This window comes from Heteronotia binoei, chromosome 17 (assembly GCF_032191835.1).
Source record: "Heteronotia binoei isolate CCM8104 ecotype False Entrance Well chromosome 17, APGP_CSIRO_Hbin_v1, whole genome shotgun sequence".
Lineage (NCBI taxonomy): Eukaryota > Metazoa > Chordata > Lepidosauria > Squamata > Gekkonidae > Heteronotia > Heteronotia binoei.
Window position 1 is genome coordinate 3,768,937 of NC_083239.1, and position 22,078 is coordinate 3,791,014.

At 44.5% G+C, this 22,078-nt stretch overlaps 1 protein-coding gene across 1 annotated transcript in view; it reads left to right on the forward strand.

The window, feature by feature from the left end:
- Nucleotides 1-22,078, forward strand: part of PCLO (piccolo presynaptic cytomatrix protein) — a 346,649-nt gene that overhangs the window by 162,587 nt on the left and 161,984 nt on the right. The window contains exon 8 of the mRNA XM_060258536.1: nt 21,551-21,632. Within this exon, the coding sequence (XP_060114519.1) occupies nt 21,551-21,632 (82 nt within the window). The remainder of the gene's footprint in view (nt 1-21,550; nt 21,633-22,078) is intronic.

Below are 22,078 nucleotides of genomic sequence, written 5' to 3' on the forward strand. Positions count from 1 at the left end.
TAAGGAGTCCTGTGGTGCCGAGTGGTAAGCTGAAGTACTGCAGTCCAAGTTCTGCTCACGACCTGAGTTCCCTCCCGGCGGAAGCTGGGTTCAGGTAGCCAGCTCAAGGTTGACTCAGCCTTCCATCCTTCCAAAGTTGGTAAAATGAGTACCCAGCTTGCTGGGGGTAAAGTGTAGAAGACTGGGGAAGGCAATGGCAAACCAACCTGTAAAAAGTCTGCCAAGAAAATGTCCTGATGTGATGTCACCCCATGGGTCGGTAATGACCTGGTGCTTACACAGGCGACTACCTTTACCTTTTTAAAGGAGAGTCATCTGGAGAATCCCAGTGAGTTTGGTGGCTGTAGCATACCTGGGGGCCATTTTACTGCCTAATAAGCATCATGAACCAAATTGGTTTGTGTGGTACCTAAAAGTTTGTGATCATTCATGGTTTGCAAACCAGGCAAGCCACAAACTGAGCCACAGTTTCCCAGTTTGTGCCCATCCTTAGTCAGTATTGCCTACTCAGACTGGCAGTGGCTTTCCAAGGACTGAGGCAGAGGTCTTTCATATCACCTACTGCCAAATCTTTTAAAAGAAGATAAAAGGGACCTTCTGCATGCCCAACAGATGCTGTGCCATGGAACCACAGATGCATTTCTTGGATCATGTAGTGCAATAGATGAAGCTACCCCCTCATTTAACTGCAGATTTTCAGCCTTCAGAATGCATAAGTGGGTTGGAAGCTAGCTGATTTGCATACTACGGTCACTAGCACGTGGACCAATTCCAATGGCTGATTCCCATGTTGCAACGCTGTGTCACATAACAATGTCATGAATATATTTTGTATGTAAGCTCCAACTTGCATGATTGTAAGGAGGTTTCATTCACATATCAACCCATGCCTGGAACACGTAGCATACAATTTGGTTCAACAGCGGTGGCTTTTCCACAACAGTGTCCTCTGCCTGCAGCTAAAGTGCTGTGATATGGGATTAATCACATCTACAAGTAAATTACACTATAGGGATGCAACCAATCCCTTCAGATTGGAAGAGAAGGAATTAACCAGCTGATGTAGGATCAGTTCGAAAAATATCTCCCTTGAAAGGGATTGTGGCAATTTCGATTTTTGCGGTAACAACTTCATAATAAATTGACTTTAGACTTTAAAAAGAAAAAAAGCCTCGTGCTCCATGACTTTTGCTATTGCCGCTAATTAAGACAGAAGATTTATAGCACGGAACCTCACGGAACAAATCCTTAGTGAAATTGACATGAGCATAGCTGAGAGCACAAATTTATCCATATTCTTCCACACTTTTTTTCTTGAATACAGTTTGCCTCCTCTGCAATGAACCCATTGATGCCCAGCTTGCTAGCATCAATCAGATGCCCGAGCACTTCATTTGATAACTCTAGCCCAAATCCTCTTCTTGCTTTAATTCTTTCAGATAATGGAATTGCCTGAAGCAACGTCAGGGTAAAGGTCAAACAACATGTGACTCTGGCACCCTCCTTCACTACTTTTAGCTTCAGGAGGTTGAAAAAAGTCGGAGCATGGACTATGTCTGGTTTCTTTTCCCTCTCATGGATAAAAACCCGGGGGAGCTATTATTCTCTCCCCTCTGGTAGCTTTTTAGTACCATAAGACTCAAGGATTTCCAGTCATGGAACTCCAATGCTTAGTTTTTTAAGACAGCTTGAGCTATAAGGAAGACTTTCTCCCAGGGTTGTACTGCTTCAGATGGCAAGAACCTGCATATGGATATTGGATTAGATCCCACAATCCATTAGTGCGAGGAGCATGGATGTTTCCCATGTCCTCTCACCCTGCTTGAGTCTTGGAAGGTCAGAATCAGGCTCATGTGAACCAATAATCCCACAAATGGGAAGGTTATAGTGAAGAGAGTTAAATAGTATCAATATCAGGGTAAACAGGGACTGCTTGGAGAAGATAGATAGATAGATAGATAGATAGATAGATAGATAGATAGATAGATAGATAGATAGATAGGTAGGTAGGTAGGTAGGTAGGTAGGTAGGTAGGTAGGTAGGTAGGTAGGTAGATAGATAGATAGATAGATAGATAGATAGATAGATAGATAGATAGATAGATAGATAAATTTATTGTCATTGTTCTCAAAAAAGAAAAAGAGAGCAATGAAATGAGGTGCTGTTCCACAAACATACGAACACATCAACACCCCCCCCCCAAAAAAAGAACATATACATAGACCATTTAAATGCATCTAAAAACAAATAACCATTCATAACCCTGCATTAAACCTAACCACGGCACTTGGATAGAAGCTACCCTTGAATCTATTTGTCTTAGCCTTCAACACTCTATATCGCCTACCTGACGGTAAGATCTCAAATAGCAAGTGGCCCGGATGTGAAGGGTCCCTTAAGATCATTTGTAGAAGGGAACAAGGCAAACATCTGCACTCCTTACGTGGGTGGATTGTTGGATCTTATAAAAAAGCTTGTACATGGCTGGGTCCAGACAGGCAGTTTCAGCCAACACGGGGACTGCTTGCAGATGGATTAAAAAAATCAAATTCAAATGTGCCCATCTACGTCCCGTCCAGCTCCTGTACTCACCCCATCCTCGAACGGCTCTGAGGCAGCTCAAATTCTTTTGCTGCACACCATCTGCCTTTCTGGGCGTCTGAACACCAGAGAGTGCAAGCGAGATGGATTGGTGGTGTGAGCCTGCCTGTAACGTACTGAGATGGGAGACGTTGGTAGGGCAACATGCTTTAATGGAGACACGTTACAAGAGAGCCAGCACGCGGACCGGGTCCCGCTTATATACATTCCCGGAACTACTTCCCCGACAGGCCAGCCCAATCCTGGCCTGTTGAACTTCCCGCCGCTGCTGGTGATTGGAAGGCTCAGCGCTTCCCGCAGAGTCGCCTGGGTGTTCCCAGTCGCCTCCGCTGTCCAGCTACGCGGACTAACACTATTGCGTCATAACGAAATGGTTGCTGTATTGCGTTATAACGAAATGGTTGCCGCATTGCGTTATAACGAAATGGTTGCCGCCTTATGCTATCGCAATACGCTACACTGCCAATCCACTCTAGGCGCTCACCAGTATTATCTTTAAAAACTACCCTAGGTGCATGGCCGCAGGGCCACTAAAAAATGTAAGGAATAAAAGAAACTCAAGGGGGTGGTGTGCAACATCCATCCGACTGTGCCAAAACACCCCTAGGGTGAGATATAGAGCGTTTTCCCACATAGCTTACCTTGGAGCAACGTCCCTCTTCACCGCGCAGCGTCTGCGCGGATTTCGCACCAACTGCTCCGCAGAACCAGGAAGAGCTGCGGCTTTTGCATCGCAGATTTAAACCGCTAAAAGCCAGTTTACATCTGCGACGCAAAAGCCACGGCTCTTCCTGGTTCTGCGGAGCAGTTGGTGCGAAATCCGCGCAGATGCTGCGCGGTGAAGAGGGACATCGCTCCGAGGTAAGCTATGTGGGAAAACGCCCAAAGGCACTCTTTGTCCACTCTAGTTTGGGGCGGCACAGTCTGGGGCTCCTCCGGTGCACCCGAAGCTGCCCATCTGTACCCAGCCCTTGAGAAGTTTTCATGCCAAGGAAAAGGTATTCAAATGAGTGTTGTCTTTGCCATGCCAGCCTTCCATGAGCAAGGAATTGTTCTACATACAGGAGAGCATCCAAACATTCAGTTGACCACCTGCAATCTCAGTTGTGGAGGCTAAACTTTTTCTATGCATTTTTTCTGTGCATTTAAATTATTCATATTTAATGGGTGCTTCCGAGTTTAAAGTGTTTTAATGTTTCCTGTCTGGGTTTTAAAAACAATTGTATCAGCATCTCAAAGCACCATCTGCAAGAAACAAATATGCTTGTTACCATTTTGGCCTGTGGCATTCACCAGCTGAGATCTGTCCTGAAATCATAACAAATCCATCAGAGTTCCCCACCCACACACCTGGAAGTGTGAATTAGGCAGTTAATGAGGAAGGGGGCGGGAAGGGTTGTATCAAGTGTTCCCTCGAAGCTGAGTTAGTGTGAGCTAGCTCATGGTTTTTTAGCGTCCGGCTCACACATTTTTTTCTTCACTCAGGAAGGATGGCCCCAGAGCAGACTAATTTATGCAGAAGCCACAATTTTAATGCCAGTAGCTCACGAAGTAGAATTTTTGCTCACAGGACTCCATAGCTTACAGGGAGCATTGGTTGCATCAGTGCTTAGTTCTTGAGTATAAACAATTTTATTAGTAACATATGGTAGTAGAACTAAATCTACAACTTATAAAAAGTTTAGGATAAAAAAAAAAATCATCATTCTACCCCACATCTTACTTTCCTTCCACCCCTCCCCCCATTACTTGACCCCCGCCAGTGTTATATTTTTTTTGAAAAAACAGATATTAAAGGTACCCTTAACTATCAAGAAAAAAATAAAGAATAATAAAGAGAAATATTCCCCCTTCAAAAGTTATATTCTTATCTTAAAAAACTTAAAAATCTTAATCATCAAAAATTGTCCAATGTCCTTTTATCTTCCACTCTTTCTCTACATATCTTCTAAATTTCTTCCACTCCCGATTAAAAAGTTCTAAATCACAGTTTCTTAGTTTTCTTGTTAATTTGTCCATTTCACTCCATGACGTAACTTTTATAATCCAATCCCATTTTTCTGGTATTTTTTCTTGCTTCCACAACTGTGCATACAATGTCCTAGCAGCTGAGAGCAAGTACCAGATTAAAGTTCTATCTTTAGGAAATTTTTCCATTTGTAATCCCAGCAGAAAGATCTCTGCTTCTTTGTTAAATTCATATCCCAGGATCTTAGATATCTCTTGTTGAATCATCTGCCAAAACATTTTCGCTCTTTCACAAGTCCACCACATATGGTAGAAAGAACCTTCATGCTTTTTACATTTCCAGCACCTATCTGGCATCTTATTGTTCATCTTTGCTAATTTTTTTGGAGTCATATACCATCTATACATCATCTTAAAACAGTTCTCTTTGATACTATGACATGTTGCGAGTTTCATAGAGTTTTTCCACAAATATTCCCAAGATTCCATCTTTATTTCTTTATTTACATTAATTGCCCATTTTATCATTTGAGATTTCACTACTTCATCTTCCGTAGACCATTGTAAAAGTAATTTGTACACTTTTGAAATTAATTTCTCATTATCTCCAAGCAGAACTCTTTCCATTTCTGTTTGCTCCTTCCTTATTCCTTCAGCTTTAATATCCTTCTCCATCAAACTTTTAATTTGTTGCATTTGAAACCAATCATATTTATAACTCAGGTCTTCTGCAGTTTTCAATTCTATTTTCCCACTTTGTATTTTTAGTAATTGGTTGTATGATAATTGTTTTTCCTTAACTGTTTTGGCCGTTAACTTTATCACTTCAGCCGGCACTATCCACAAAGGTCTCCTCTCATCACCATATTTCTTGTACTTTATCCACACATTTAATAAACTTTTCCTTATATAATGGTGAGAGAAAAGACCGTCCATCTTCTTTTTCCCATAATACAAATATGCATGCCAGCCGAATTTTTTCCCATGGCCTTCCAACACTAAAAGTTTTTTATTTAATAATGTTATCCATTCTTTCAACCATACTAAACAAATTGCTTCATGATACAGTTTCAAATCTGGTAATTGGAATCCACCTCTCTCTTTTGCATCTATCAGGACTTTCATTTTAATTCTAGGTTTCCTCCCGGCCCACACAAATTCCGAAATTTTTCTTTGCCATTTATCAAATTGCTTAGCATCTTTCACAATGGGGATAGTTTGAAACAAATACATAATCCTTGGTAAAATGTTCATTTTTACTGCAGCTATTCTGCCCAACAATGACAAATTGAGCTTGTTCCACTTTAGCATATCTTCTTCTATTTTACGCCATAGCTTTTCATAATTGTTCCTAAACAGGTCAATATTTTTCATTGTTATCTCTACCCCTAGGTATTTTACCTTAGAGGTAACTTCACAACCCGTTAGTCTTTGTAGTTCTTGTTGTCTATTTTTCTGCATATTCTTACATAGGATTTTTGATTTTTCTTTGTTTATGTAAAGTCCCGCCAACTCCCCAAACTCTTGTATTCTTGTTAACAACAAAGGTGTAACTTGTAAGGGATTTTCATTTATAAACATTATATCATCCGCAAATGCTCTATATTTATAGGTATATCCTTTTATTTGTAATCCTTCTAAATCTTTTTCTTCTTGAATCTGCATCAGTAAAATTTCAAGAGTCATTATAAATAACAATGGCGAAAGCGGGCAGCCTTGCCTGGTACCTTTGCTGATTTTCATTTCGTCTGTAAGATCTGCGTTGATGCACAGCCTTGCTCTTTGTTCAGGATATATTGCCTTTATCATTCTTATAAAACTCTCTCCAAGCTCCATTTTTTCCATCACTGCAAACATGAAGTCCCAATTTAAATTATCAAATGCTTTTTCTGCATCCGCAAAGAATAGTGCTACTTCCTTTTCTGGATGTCTTTCATAATATTCTACAATATTTACAACAGTTCTAATATTGTCTCTTATTTGTCTTTTGGGAAGAAAACCAGCTTGATCCTCCTTTATAAAATTTATCAGATATTGCTTAAGTCGTTCCGCCAGAATTCTTGTAAATATTTTATAATCATTGTTCAAAAGTGAAATTGGTCTATAATTTTTCACATTTGTGACATCTTTTTCTTCTTTCGGTATCAAAGAAATAACAGCTTCTTTCCATGTATTTGGTACCTTCCCTTTGGTTCTTATTACATTCATCAGCTTCTGTAATTTTGGTATTAATTCATCTTTAAAAGTTTTAAAGTACTTAGCTGTGTAACCATCTGGCCCGGGGGCTTTATCATTTTTCATCACGTTGATTGCTGCTTCAATTTCTATTTTTTCAATTGGGTCATTCAATTTTTTTCTCATATTTTCAGTTAAAGGCTCAATTTTTATTTTCTGTAGATATTCATCTATCTTTTTTCTCTTTACTTCAACCCCCCTAAACAGCTTGGCATAATACTTAAAAAATTCTCTTTTATTCCCTCTTGAGTAACTACATCTCTTTCATCTATCACAATTCTACTAATTATTTTGTTTTCCCTCTTTTTTTTCAGCTGCCACGCCAAGTATTTCCCCGTCTTGTTTGCTCCTTCAAACGATTTCTGCTGAAGCCTTTTCAAATTCCATTCCACTTCTTTGTTTAGTAAATGTCCTAATTGAGTTTGCAATATTGAAATTTCCCCTAAAATTTTCTTTTTCCCTGGTCTTTTCCTCAGCTCTCCTTCTTTTTTCATTATTTCATTTTGAATGTCCAATTGTTGTTTTTCTTTCTCCCTTTTATCTTTATTGTTCAGAGTAATCAACAACCCTCTCATTACTGCTTTGTAAGCATCCCAGACCGTCTCGAAGTCAATATCTTCTTTGTCATTCATTTGGAAAAATTCCTTAGTTTCTTTTCCTAGGAAAGTCACTGTTTCTTTCTTCTGTAGCAAATCCTCATTCAGTCTCCATCTTCTCAATCTTTTGGACAATTTTGTAATCCACATTATTGGGTTATGGTCAGCACCAATTTTAGGCAAAATCTCTATCTTCCTTGTTATAAGGCCTAAATCTCTGGTTCCCCACAGCATGTCAATTCTAGAAAAGGTCTTATGTCTTGCAGAAAAAAAAGTATAGTCCCGCACTTCAGGATTGAACTTCCTCCATATGTCTTCCAAATTTTCCTGTTTAACTAATTCAAAGAAAGACTTTGGTAATTTCCCTTCTTTCCCACTATTTTTTTTCCCTCCGGATCTATCCAATGAGTTCTCAACTGTTCCATTAAAATCTCCCATTAAGAGTATTTGATCGTAGGTCAACTCATCTAATTGTTGTATAACGTCTTTAAAAAAAACATCTTTTGCACCATTAGGTGCATATAGTCCCAATAACAGCGTTTTTTTCCCAAATAACATCAATGCTTAGTTCTTGTGACCCTTTCTTACATGCCTAGGGAAATGCTGATTGTCACTTTGGGGTCAGGCAGCAATTTTTCTCCAGGCTGGTTTGGCAAGGGATCCTAAAGGTTTTGCCATCTTCTGGGCATGGAGCAGGACTCACTGGGGATGTATGTGGTATTTGTGGATTTCCTGCATTGTGCAGGGGGTTTGGACTAGATGACCCTGAAGGTCCCTTCCAATTCTGTGTTTCTATGACACCAGAAGCTCTCACTGTTTTCCACATTCCCAGGGTTCTTTGGTGATTTTGACCAGACCTCCTTGGTCCTTTCTCCCCAGGGGAGACACTTGATGCAGAGAAGGTCCTTCACTTACTGCAACCTAATTTCTCATTTGCTGAAGGGTGTTCTTCACCTCCTGTGCCATGAGGAAGCAGGGATTGGCTTCTCAAGCTTGTTGTCATGGTGCTTCCACGTCTGCTGCTCTAGGGTGAGGACCTGGGCCTTCACTGTTATCATCCCCCAGGAGAATCTCTTTCCCCTTGATGGCCTAGCAAAGGATACTGGGAACTCTGCGATGTCCCACCCCAAGAGGACTGGGTACAGCAGGCTCAACACACAAAACCACCTCTAAATATAAGGATGTACCTCTCGGTATCACTGGAATCCTCACCTCTTGCCATTCATGGTCATGTTGGGATACACATGTTACTATGGCCCAGTGTTGAACTGGGAGGTGCAAAGAACACAACAAGACTGTATCATGGAGAAGCTACCTCTGGTGTCTAGGAGGGTCCTCAACTTCAGATGGTAATTATCATGGTGAAATCTGGATAGTGAGCGCTGCTTGGCTGGACAGCATTACTTTCCATCCAGTGTCACAGGGCACTCACGCTGACAGTGTCCCATCTGTCCACGGTGTAACTGGGGCCCACTCAGTGTCTAGTCCCATAACATCAGCAGCTGGGGTCACTGCAGGTAACAGAGTTTGCTGTGGAGTGGGCTGCATTGAAAAAGCACTGTATAAGGTTTGGCTCAATGTCTGTCACTTGATTGGGTCCTAATTGACCTTCCCTATGCCCTAGAGCAGGGATTCCCAAACCCCGGGTCAGGAACCGGTCCTGGTCCGGGGCCTGTTTGCAACCGGGCCACCACTCCCTGCCCTCTGACAACCCCCCCCCCCCCCGCTGCAGCCACCCCCTGCCCTCGCAGCGCGGCAATGAGCTGCTCTTCACCCATACGATCAGAGGAAGCTCAGAGGCTCTACCCACTTCAACGTTGTTGGAAAAGCAGGCTGGAGGAGGAGGAGTTTCGCCCCTCCCTCACTTCCTTCAGCGTGATTCAAATCAGCCTGGCCCTGCCGAAGTTTCCTGAGCCGAAGCTTCTGGAGCCTCCTTGCGGTGTCCCTCTGATCCCTGGGGGGCGGGGGGTAGCAGCGATGGGGCTCAGCTCTACCGGCTGCAGTGGCAGAGCCCTTTCAGGACAGGGCTGGTTCCTGCTGCCGTTGGCCTGCTTGGGCTGAGTGAGAGCACAGTTTTCCCCAAGGATCAGATGATTGGAGGGGGGGGGGCGAGCAGCTCCCTTCCGGACATTGAAATTGACTTGGGGTGGGGAAGGGAGGGAGGAGGGGAGGCAAACTAGACATGACATGGGGGGAGGGGTGGAGGCAAATGCCTATCCTGGGCCACCAGACATAACTCCGAGCCAGCACCTTCATTCAGATGATTCCCAGGTGGATCTCGTGCAGGGCCATCAGGACTCACTGGCGCAGGGCGGCGGCACAACTGCTAGGCTCCCCACAACAGACATCCTTTGTGAGCCAAGAGAGCATCTCGACAAGGTGCAAAAACTGTAAAATCTGGGCCCACCTAACTGGTGGGCCCTCCCCTCCACACTCAGTCCAGAATGCGGGAGAGGATGGGATCTTTCGCAGGGAGGCAGGCGATATCCTTTGTGTGAACAGGCCTGTCTGGGAGGTCCTCTATCAATAGGATCTGATGCACTGGGGCAGGATCCAGGTCAGTGGACAAAAGTGGCAAATGACTCAGGGCATCCAGGCTGGTACTGCAGCGAGTATTGATACCTGGCCAGGAAGATAAATCAGTGCAGGACCCGGGATGATAGCATCTGTGAGGTTTGGCGGTCTGGGGTGAAAAGGCCCAGCAGCAGCTTATGGTCGGTCAAGATGGTAAAGGGTCACCCATACAGGAAATCATGAAATTTCTTGACCCCGGCGACAATAGCCAGGCCCTCATCAACATGTGCGTAGTTGCATTCTGGGGGTTGCAGAGTCCTGAAGTAATAGCCTACTGGGACCTCATGGCTGTCCAGTAGCACATGGCCCAACACAGCACCTACCCCATAAGGGGAGGCATTGCAAGCCAAAACTATGGGCAACTGTTCATCAAAGTGGGCCAGGAAGCTATTGGAAGTCAGCGAGTCCTTAACTGCTTTGGAGGAGGCTGCTTGCTTGTGGCCCCAGACCCAGAATGCTTTTTTTTTTTAATCCAGCAGCCGATGGAAAGGCTCAGCAATGGCTGCCTTGTGGGGAAGGAAGGACTGAGAGAAAACCATGCTTGTGTTATTCAAAATGCACCAGTCTAAACGCAATACTTCATACAATATACATTACACGTGCGACATAAATACCAGTGAACTGCTTAATATTTCTTAATTAATATGAACATACATAAGCATAACAAAATGTGCAATACATATTGTGGAGAAACGCCATTTTAATCCAGGTTGGAGCTTCATTGGGAGGGAAAACATGAAACTGCGAAGCAGGCTTGGGCCTAGCCTTCCCCTCACTCCCCCCTCCCTTCCAGAGCCAAACCAACAACGCTAGGGGGAAAGTCTCCTAGAGAGACAGGAAGTTCTTTTGTTCTCTGCATGTGAGTTAGGAGGAAGAGTTTTCAGTTCTCAGCTGCAGCTCGAAGGAAGAGGTTGCCAGTGTGGGGGCTCCTGCCTGTGCATGCGGCCTAGTCAGGAAAATGAGGCCTCCAGGCAGTCAGACCAAGTAAGTCATCCAAAAAGGCAGGGCGTGTTTAGATCAGGGACAGTAGGACGCGTTTAAAACCACATTTTGTTTGTCATGCTGTTTGCTGTACGGGTGCTGTGCTGTGCTAACTTTTTAAATGCAACTGTTTTTGTTTTGTTCTTCTGTTCTTTGCTTTTTCTCTTTTAATTAAATATTTTTACTGTTTTAAATGCTGGCAGTCCATCTCTGTACCACATAGATCCCCAAACCGCTTAGACCACGCTGTGTTGAGAAGGGGGCCCCGGGGAAGGGGGAAGGTATGCAGTTGGATAAGGTGCCAATCCTCCAGGGGTGCCCCAAAGAAGTGCTGAGGTCTCTGTGAAACCCAAGTGCAGGGTGGTAGAGGACCTTGAGGCCTGGCCTCATAGCTGGAGAGGGGGATTGGGAGTCCTGTTCCTCTCAATCTGAACCCCTAGACTGAGCAGGTGGTGGCAGCGAGCCCAAGGGGCAGGAGGAGAAATAGCTCCCCCCAGGAGTTGGCGACTCAATAGGGAGCTGACGGGACCGGGTCTGAAGGCAGAATCGGGCCGGTTCCGTCACACCAGCAGCCGATGGAAAGGCTCAGCAATGGCTGCCTTGTGGGGAAGGAAGGACTGAGAGAAAACCATGCTTGTGTTATTCAAAATGCACCAGTCTAAACGCAATACTTCATACAATATACATTACACGTGCGACATAAATACCAATGAACTGCTTAATATTTCTTAATTAATATGAACATACATAAGCATAACAAAATGTGCAATACATATACTTAGTTGCGACCTGGTAAGTCCACAATGTGTTCACATTAGTTACAAAGTCCACGGTGTTCACACAAATCAGTATTAGGCAAGATAACAAAATAGGATGCTCCAGAAAGAAAACAAGTTGAAATTGGACACGCTTCCGGTAATAGGTGTGTTTTGATGGCGTATCTTCATCCACAACACAATTCTTCTGGAACCACAGAAAGGTTATTCTATAAGTATGTGCATGTCAGTTTCCAAGGCAATCGCTTTCTAGCGTGGCCATGCACCGCAGTCTAGAATTTATTGTATCTGGAACCAGTGCTCTATAAGCTAAACAGGAAGGCATGATAAAAACTGAGGAGTCTGAAGAATGCCTGGAGTTCTGCCTATGTGTTCTGATCGAGAGAAAGAGATTGAGTTTCTTGATGCTCTCAATGACTGTGCTATGGAGCAGATGGTCTCAGAACCTACCAGAGGTGGGGCGATCCTGAATTTGGTCCTAAGTAATGCCCAAGACTTGATGAGACATGTAAAAGTGATCGTACCGCTTGGGAGCAGTGATCATAACGTTATTGATTTCACCATTTGTATAAATAGAGAGTTGCCCCAAAAGACCAGCACAACCATGTTTAACTTTAAAAGGGGGTAAATTCTCTGAGATGAGGAGGCATGTGAAGAGGAAACTGAAAGGAAAGGTAAATACAGTCAAAACCCTTGGGGAAGCTTGGAGGCTATTTAAAAAACTACAATCCTAGAAGCTCAGATAAAATATATACCACTAATTATGAAAGGCACAAACAGGCATAAGAAAAGGCCTGCATGGTTAACAAACAAAGTAATGGAAGCTGTAAAAGGTAAGAAGGACTCCTTTAAGCGGTGGAAAGCTAGTCCAAGTGAGATTAATAAAAGGGAACACAGGCTGTGGCAAATCAAATGCAAGACTGTGATCAGGCAGGCAAAAAGGGACTATGAGGAGCATATTGCAAAAAACATAAAGACCAACAATAAAAAATTCTTCAAATATATTAGAAGCAGGAAACCAGCCAAGGAGCCAGTGGGGCCCTTGGATGACCAAGGGGTCAAAGGATTACTGAAGGAGGATAGGGAAATGGCTGAGAAGCTGAATGCATTTTTTGCCTCCGTCTTCCTGTAGAAGACGAGAAGTTTGCCTGCTCCCGAACCACTAATTTTGGAAGGGGTGTTGAAAGATCTGAGTCAGATTGAGGTGACAAGAGAGGAGGTCCTACAACTGATAGACGAATTAGAATTAAAAACTAATAAGTCACCAGGTCCAGATGGCATACATCCAAGAGTTCTGAAAGAACTCAAAGTTGAACTTGTGGATCTTTTGACAATATGTAATCTTTCATTGAAATCTGCCTCCCTTCCTGAGGACTGGAAAGTAGCAAATGTCACCCCCATCTTTAAAAAGGGTTCCAGAGGAGATCCGGGAAATTACAAGCCAGTCAGTCTGACTTCAATACTGGGAAAGTTGGTAGAAACCATTATCAAGGACAGAATGAGTAGGCACATTGATGAACATGGGTTATTGAGGAAGACTCAGCATGGGTTCTGCAAGGGAAGATCTTGCCTCACTAACCTGTTATATTTCTTTGATGGGGTGAACAAACATGTGGATAAAGGAGACCCAATAGATGTTGTTTACATTGACTTCCAGAAAGCTTTTGATAACGTTCCTCATCAAAGGCTCCTTAGAAAGCTTGAGAGTCATGGAGTAAAAGGAAAGGTCCTCTTGTGGATCAAAAATTGGCTAATTAATAGGAAGCAGAGAGTGAGTAGAAATGGGCAGTCTTTGCAGTGGAGGACGGTAAGCAGTGGGGTGCCGCAGGGCTCAGTACTGGGTCCCATGCTCTTTAACTTGTTCATAAATGATTTGGAGTTGGGAGTAAGCAGTGAAGTGGCCAAGTTTGCAGATGACACTAAATTGTTCAGGATGGTGAGGCACTCCAAAGGGGTTAATAACATGCCTGAGGACTAAGTTTGCAATGGCACCTTTAAGACCAACATAGTCTGTTTTCTGTGAAAAGTTGAGAACCAAACAACTTAGTTATCAATTATTATTATGTCTACTGAGATAGGAAGCTGCTATCTCTGTTATGTCCTGGGGTTCTATTGCGTTGACTGTTTTTACGATAACTGGTCTCTTGGCTTTGTTGTGAGAGAAAAGAAATGCTTCTTTCATTGGGAACGTGCCATGCCAGGACCAAGATGTAGGATAATTACGGTGCAGTGACAGGTTCCCAAGATATTTGCTTTTAAAAGAAGAGCAGAGGTGATATTTGCATGCCACTTGGCATGTCAGTCAGGTTCTCCTTGAGTAGCCTTGATTTTTCATCAGTTTCTTTTAAAACTCAAGTGCCCTAGTTTCCAAGATTTTCTTTCAGTGAAAATCAAGTGGAGTGTTGAGGGATTCCACGTAGGTATTTCTTCTGCGGGGCTGCGATTGAGGGGGCAGATGCTTCACATGCAGAAAGTCCATCCCCCATCTCTGCTGCATGGCAGTAGAGGGAACGAGTTTTATTGTATGTGGTCATTGGCCATTACAATATAAAACCACAGTATAAAGTTTACAGTAAAAAATATCGTACTTAAAAACCAAATCTTAAGATTAAAAGTATACTAAAATTTCAAGAATACATCATTTGGTAAATTTAGAATCATAATAACTATGCTGAACTATGGAGCTCAATGTAGTGCATTACTAGGAGCTGCTTTGGATCTTTCTTGTTGAAAGTGCAAAAAGCGCTACCTTGTATGAGACCAAGGGGTTCATAGCTGACAGTAAAAAAAATCAACTTTTCATTGTCAGATAAATTGTATATTTGGTTTAGAATTCCAGATAGGAATCTGCTTCTTGGGTCTGAATATGAAGGGCATACCGTTATATGGTGAAAGAGATCTTCCACTGCAGTTCTGCATAAGCATACACTTTGTTCCTATGGTCTATTGGTGTACCTTCCAGACAGCAGTTCAGTGGGCATAGTCTTCAACTATTTAATTTAATTTAATTCATTTTTCCCCGATTTATACCCTGCCCTATCCTGCAAGCGGGCTCTGGGTGGTTTACAACATTAAAAACATTAAACAAACCACATACAGACTAGATAATATCATAATTACAGAATTAACAGAAACCATGTAATGCGATGTCTGACAAGTAAGTTCTTAAGTGATCTTATTTAAATCCTGTGATGCCATGGTTCAGATTTTGATTGGATGATCGACATGTCGTTAGTAGTGCATTCGACACACTAGTTCTGTGCAGCAGACCTTGCAGAGAGCCACCACCCCAATTTTTGAATCAGAGAGATTCTCTAGTTTGATCTAATGTACTGTTTGTGCCAATGGCAGTAGCGTGGTGGCACTGGTTCTGCTTGGGGACATGGCACTGCCTATGGTTGAGAGGCCCCTGCAGCTGTCCTGCAAATTTGGGGGCTCTCCTTCAAACCCTCTGCTCCCCAGAGTCAGTTTTCCCACTGATTACAGTGGGGAAAACGACTGATGGCTTATAGTTGGCCCAGCAGGTCCCATTCTCCAGTTCAGTTAGTGCAGCTACCCATCATGCTGTGCTCAATAAACGGCTTGTTATCACTACCACCTCGCCTCTTCAATGCCAAAGAAGCCACTATATTATAGTGGCAACAAAGGTGGGATCTTGGTAGGCGATCCAGCAACCAGCACTGCGCTGCGCTTCACAGCAGCAGCTTCCAGCTCCGCGCCTTGCACCGCCATCGCTGAGGAAGGTCGCCAAGCCAGGACCTGACACGAGTGAAGATAGAGCGTCCAGTGCCTCTGTGCCTCCTGATGACCACCAATGGCCCCCCACATGGCTGGCCGACCTGGCCCGCAGGGGTTCATCTGGGAGTTCAACCCCGAGCAAACGGAGCAGTGGGAGAGATGGGAAAAGAGGCTGAATTACTTCATCTTATACCATAAAATCATGGATGAAGAACAGCAGAAGCACCTACTGCTCAGCTGCTGTGGCGAGGACACACGAGCTGGCAGAGAGTTTACTGTCTCCAAGGATGCTGCGCAAAGTCACCTACAAGGCCATCATGGAAAAGCTTACTGACCATTTCTCACCCTGGCCAACCCACACGTCCTGGCGCATCAAGTTCCACAAGCAGCACCAGAAGGCAGGAGAATCGGTCACTGCCTTCCTCACGGAGCTCTGTCACCTTGCTCGTGAGTGCGCATTCGAGAGTCTAAAAGAGGCCTTGTTAGACCGTTTTGTAACAGGCCTCTGTGACAAACAAATGCAGACAAAGACCCTTACCTTGGAGAACACTGTGAGTGAAGCCGCAGCCTACGAGAAGTCACACAAGGAGCGGCACTCCACCGGGACACACCAGTTCACCAGTGGATCCAACCCAGACAACTCCAAAGACGATGACAGCCTCAAGATGCACCAGGCCAACCCGAAGCACCAGCAGCCACCTGCAACAGAGACAGCATTGACCCAAAGCTGCGCCTAATCGTGGTAGAGGGAGACCTATGTAGTTTGCCACACGTGCAGCAGGACCGGCCATCTGGCATGAGTTTGCCATTTGAAGCTGCCACGCCAGAGCCAGGGGAGCTCCGTGTGACAGAAAAATGGCCGCCGCCAAGAGGTCGCATTTACAAAGGACATTTAGGCACTCACCACAGTGGGGGACCAAGTATGCCAGCTTCCCATGCCTTCTTCTGATTAGTTCATGGTGACTGTACTTATTGAAGGTAAGCCCTGCAATATGGAGATAGACTCCAGGGCGGGCCAGACAGTCATCTCAGCCCACACGTTCAGAAAATTGTGCCCTGTGGAGGAATCCCGGCTACTTCCGTCCCCATTTACGGTTCGGGACTTCCAGAAACGGGAGGTCGCGGTGCTAGGAGTGGGGGCAGTCCATGTAAAATATGGGCAGTTCTCGGGCAAGCCACCCCTAATCGTGGTGGAGGGAGACCTGTGTAGTCTACTGGGGCGGTCTTGGTTCGAAGCCCTGGGAATCCATCAAGCCTTCTCAAGGAGGGACTTCCAGAGCATGTGTGAAGAGTTCCCCGCTGTTTTCGATGGCACGCTGGGGAACTACGCAGGGGCTCTGGTCACCCTGGACCTGAACCCTAATGTGCAGCCCATACGGCTGAAGGCTAAGACCGATAGATATTGTTTACATTGACTTCCAGAAAGCTTTTGATAAAGTTCCTCATCAAAGGCTCTTTAGTAAGCTCGAGAGTCATGGAGTAAAAGGACAGGTGCTCTTGTAATCAAAAACTGGCTAATTAATAGGAAGCAGAGAATGAGTATAAATGGGCAGTCTTCGCAGTGGAGGACAGTAAGCAGTGGAGTGCCACAGGGCTCAGTACTGGGTCCCATGCTCTTTAACTTGTTCATAAATGATTTAGAGTTGGGAGTGAGCAGTGAAGTGGCCAAGTTTGCAGATGACACTAAATTGTTCAGGGTGGTGAGAACCAGAGAGGATCGTGAGGAACTCCAAAGGGATCTGTTGAGGCTGAGTGAGTGGGCGTCAACGTGGCAGATGAGGTTCAATGTGGCCAAGTGCAAAGTAATGCACATTGGGGCCAACAATCCCAGCTACAAATACAAGTTGATGGGGTGTGAACTGGCAGAGACTGACCAAGAGAGAGATCTTGGGATCGTGGTAGATAACTCACTGAAAATGTCAAGACAGTGTGCGATTGCAATAAAAAAGGCCAACGCCATGCTGGGAATTATTAGGAAGGGAATTGAAAACAGATCAGCCAGTATCATAATGCCCCTGTATAAATCGATGGTGCGGTCTCGTTTGGAATACTGTGTGCAATTCTGGTCACCGCACCTCAAAAAGGATATTATAGCATTGGAAAAAGTGCAGAAAAGGGCAACTATGATAATTAAAGGTTTGGAACACTTTTCCTATGAAGAAAGGTTAAAACGCTTGGGGCTCTTTAGCTTGGAGAAACGTCGACTGCGGGGTGACATGATAAGAGGTTTACAAGATTATGCATGGGATGGAGAAGGTAGAGAAAGAAGTACTTTTCTCCCTTTCTCACAATATAAGAACTCGTGGGCATTCAATGAAATTGCTGAGCAGTCAGGTTAGAACGGATAAAAGGAAGTACTTCTTCACCCAAAGGGTGATTAACCTGTAGAATTCACTGCCACAGGAGGTGGTGGCAGCTACAAGCATAGCCAGCTTCAAGAGTGGGTTGGATGAAAATATGGAGCAGAGGTCCATCGGTGGCTATTAGCCACAGTGTGGATGGATGGATGGATAGATAGATAGATAGATAGATAGATGATTGATAGATAGATAGATAGATAGATAGATAGATAGATAGATAGATAGATAGATAGATAGATAGATAGATAGATAGATAGATAGATTTTTTGGCCAGTGTGACACAGAGTGTTGGACTGGATGGGCCATTGGCCTGATCCAACATGGCTTCTCTTATGTTGTTATGAAGTTCATTGGCTTCCTCTTCACTGAACACACGTTTTAGGTCTCTGTACTCCTTAGGGATCGACCGCACTTCCTCAATGGTTAAGCACGGTTTCTCGTTCCTAGAAGGTGGATCTGGGCCCCAGTCTCCGTTCCTGTCTATGGTTTGCTCTCCCCACTTTATGTCAGGCTTGCGTTTGGCAAGCCACCGCACTCCTAGCACAATGACAAAAGAGGAGGAGGGGGCTATTACAAATATTTGCGTGTCCCAATGGTTCTCTATCCCCACTGGCACTTCTTGGGTTTGCTCGGTGCACGGTTCCCCTCTCATTATAGTTCCATCCATCTGCTCAAACTGTATTGGATGAGGTAAGGGGCTCTTATGGAGTCCCAAGGCTTCCATCAACTTAGGCGTGATTATGTCTCTAGTGCACCCTGAGTCAAGGAGAGCCCGGGCATGGATAAATCTCTTTAGCTTGGGATTTAACGAAGTCAAAGGGATTAAAAATAAAGTTCTGGTTATTCTCACCCTTAATGGTGCTGTTAGTTTCACGATCTGCTGCTTGGCACCTTTCAGTGCAGGTCGTCCCCGTTTCCCGCCAGCTCACCCTCCCAGGACATCTCACTCAGCTCATCGATGATGATGGTTTCTTCTCCCAAAGAGGTTGCAGCCGTGATGCTCCCTTTCGCTGAATCCTTTGGTCGACTTTTGGTCTTCTTCGCCTTGGGGGCTCTGGGTTTCAGGGTGAGGGGGGGGGCCTCGAGGTCGCTCGGGGCAATTGGCGACCAGATGGTTCAGGTCTCCACACCGAAAGCAGCGTCAAGGAGTGGTACGTTTAGTCGCTCCCCCAGCACTACTGGCCTTTTTCCCATCTGGTTTTGCCCCCAACTGAGAGTCATGTCCCCCCTTACCCCCTTGCTGCTGTTGCCATTGCAGGGCCACTCGTTTCATGTTGGTTTCCATCTCTCCAGCTAGTTGCACCCACCCCACCAGCGTGGTGGGGCGAGCTTGCTGTAGCGCTCAATCCAGCACGCTTGCATTCAGGACCCTCTGGAACTGCTCTATCTTCATTAGTTCATTCCACCCACGAACTTTAGCCGTGTTTTCTCGGAACTCGGCCGCATACTCCCTCACTGATTTGGATCCCTGCTGTAAATTTCTTAGGGTAGTGAGGGCCCTAGTTTCTTGCAAGGGGTCTTCCTACTGGGTCAACAGTGCCTGGAGGAAAGCGGCCACTGTATCCCGTTCCGGGCTCCTGGTCTCATACAGGCTTACGTACCATCTTTTCGCAGCCCCCTTGAGCGTCGACCCCAGGTAATCCACTCTGCTGAATTCGTCGGGGAAGGTGTTTCCCCAGTAATGCATGAAGTTGTTGGCTTGGATGGAGAAGTATTCCACCTCTTCTGGATCTCCATCAAAAGTGGCATCCAGGTCTCTCTCTCTCCCATAATCTTGAGGGATGAGGGGCAGTGGAGCTGGCGGTGCTGCCAGTTGTCTCACCGGAGGAGGTATCTGTCCTCCTTTCGGGTCTGCCGGCTGCAGCACTCTCTCCAGTTGTCTCCTCATTTCTTGCACCATGAATGTAGCATTGGCTTGCATCTCGTCTCTCAGGCATTTAGCCATTTCAGCCATCTTGTCTCTTTCCATTTGGAAGAGTCCCCGGTCATCAGGATCGGGTTCTTCTTCCTCCTCATCCGAGCATGGCTGATCTCGGTCACCTCCATCCTCCTCCTCCTCTGGTCTCAGTTCATCTCTTGACCACCTCCGCCCCTGGCTCTTGTCCCATCCTGGTCACTTTCATCTCCCACTCTCATCCGTTGGGAAGGTCGTGCCAGGATTGCTTCCCTCCAAGTCAGTGCCTCGTCCATCAGGGTAGTGGAGGTTCGAGGAACCCACACTTTCGGAATAATGAACAGTTGTTGTATATGTAGGGGGGACCCTCTCCCCGTGACTCGACAAGCGTCGATGATGTGCCACGGCAGTGTCCGCACCCTGGCGCCTTCACCTCTAGGCTCGCCTCTCAGCTTATCCAGAGTGGTAAGGAATCTGCCATTATCTGGTGTTCTCTCCACCATACGGTTGGAAAGTTGCCAGTTCGGTTAAATTCCCAAGGAGGATTACTTCCAAAATGTCAAGCATCGATATTTCGAAATAATCAAGCTTTTGTTTTAAATCAAAGACTTGTTTTATTGAAACTCTATGACTTGCTCCGAAGACAGATACATTGGAAGTAATACTGGATATACAGTTGCATAGTGTCTTATAGGCTAGTTCAAAAGGCAGGGTTATAGATAACTTCAAAAGAATAACATAAAGATGCAAATGGGGATGAAGGTTCAAAGGATACTTCCTACTATCTCTTTATGACTAAGGAATGCTCACATCTCAATTTCTCACACATTCCCTGCTAACAGATAAGGCAGGGCGGTGTGAATGTGGGGGAGAGGCACTTTACACTGTTTAGTACAAGGTAACTCTACACATCCTGAGGAGAGAAGGTTTTATTATGCACCCACAGGGGGGAAAGGAGAAGTGAGAAATGAGAAGGGGGGAGGAGAGGAGAGGAGAGGTATGGATAAACCAGCATTTAGAAATAGCATGCTTGACACAGTCTTTTCTCCCCTCCAGAAGAATTCTCAGATTTTTTTCATCCTGTAAATTTTGAATTATCCTAGGGGCAAGAAAATAAACTAAATGTAGGGGATGTGCAGCCCATGTGTGTAAAGAACAAGTGGGATTATATCCACTGGACTCTTCCCCCATCCCTATACACATTAATGGTAATGGTCAGAGGCACCTATGCTCCTAAGACTGTTTTCTGAATATCACTGCAGGATGCAAAATAGTTTTTATGCCCATTGCATGTTTTATTATTGATAATTCTTATGCTGTTTTTTTAAAAATTATTTTGTTTGCTTTTATTAAATGAGCTGTTTCAAGTAGGTTTCTGGTGAGATGGCACATATGTTTTCAGTACAGAAATAAATACATGCATACAAAATTTTATGCACATACTCTGAAAACATGCAAATACGTACAGCATAACATGGCATTGTGTGCACTTTTTTGCTGCATGTGTGTGATTGACCCCACATACACATGCACACTCCTGCCCCCCACTGTGCATAATCCTTGAATGTCCCTCGACCCACTCACACAACCAGGTTGGTTCAGACATTACTGGTGTTGAAGCAGCTATAGCACAAGAGTTCTCGTATTGCTGTTGGTCATGTCGAAAGCAGTCTTCACCATGATTTGAAACTGTTGCTATTGGGGTGGTGGTGATAAGAGAGAGCTTCCAGATATAACACGCACCACAACTATTGTTTTACTCATAAGTCATGATAAAAACAGATAAATGTTTATCTTTAATCTGCATTCATGTTTTATATCCCCTAGATAAATGGGAAGCCAATCCAATACATCTTTCCCCATGCAAGACTGAAACTTCTGAGGGACCCAAAGGATCGCTCAGTTTCAGGTACAGCAAACAGCAGCAGCGTCTGGTTTTATTAGATGATTTCTTACGTGGTGTGTCAGGACTGTCTGAGAAGGCAGTCGGTGTTGTTATTCAACTTAGTCAGAACATATTGCCTTGCTTCTCTTTGCATCATGTTTTATCCACCGTGCAGTGGATTTTCAGTGCTCGCTAAAAGATGTTGGTCATACATTAATATAGTTTCCTACTACCAGAAGAATGTACTCCACAGCCAAGGACTACCTCTCCTTCAGAATTTATTATTACTATATTTTATTTAGTACTCTATTTTCTTTATGGGATTTCTATCCCGCCCACCCTGCCAAAGCAGGCTCAGGACAGGTTACTCCAAAATAAAATACAATATATCAGTCAAACATAAGAATATAAAGGATAAAACGTTATCAGTATAAAACAGTGTACATAACAATATAGAACAACAAAGATGG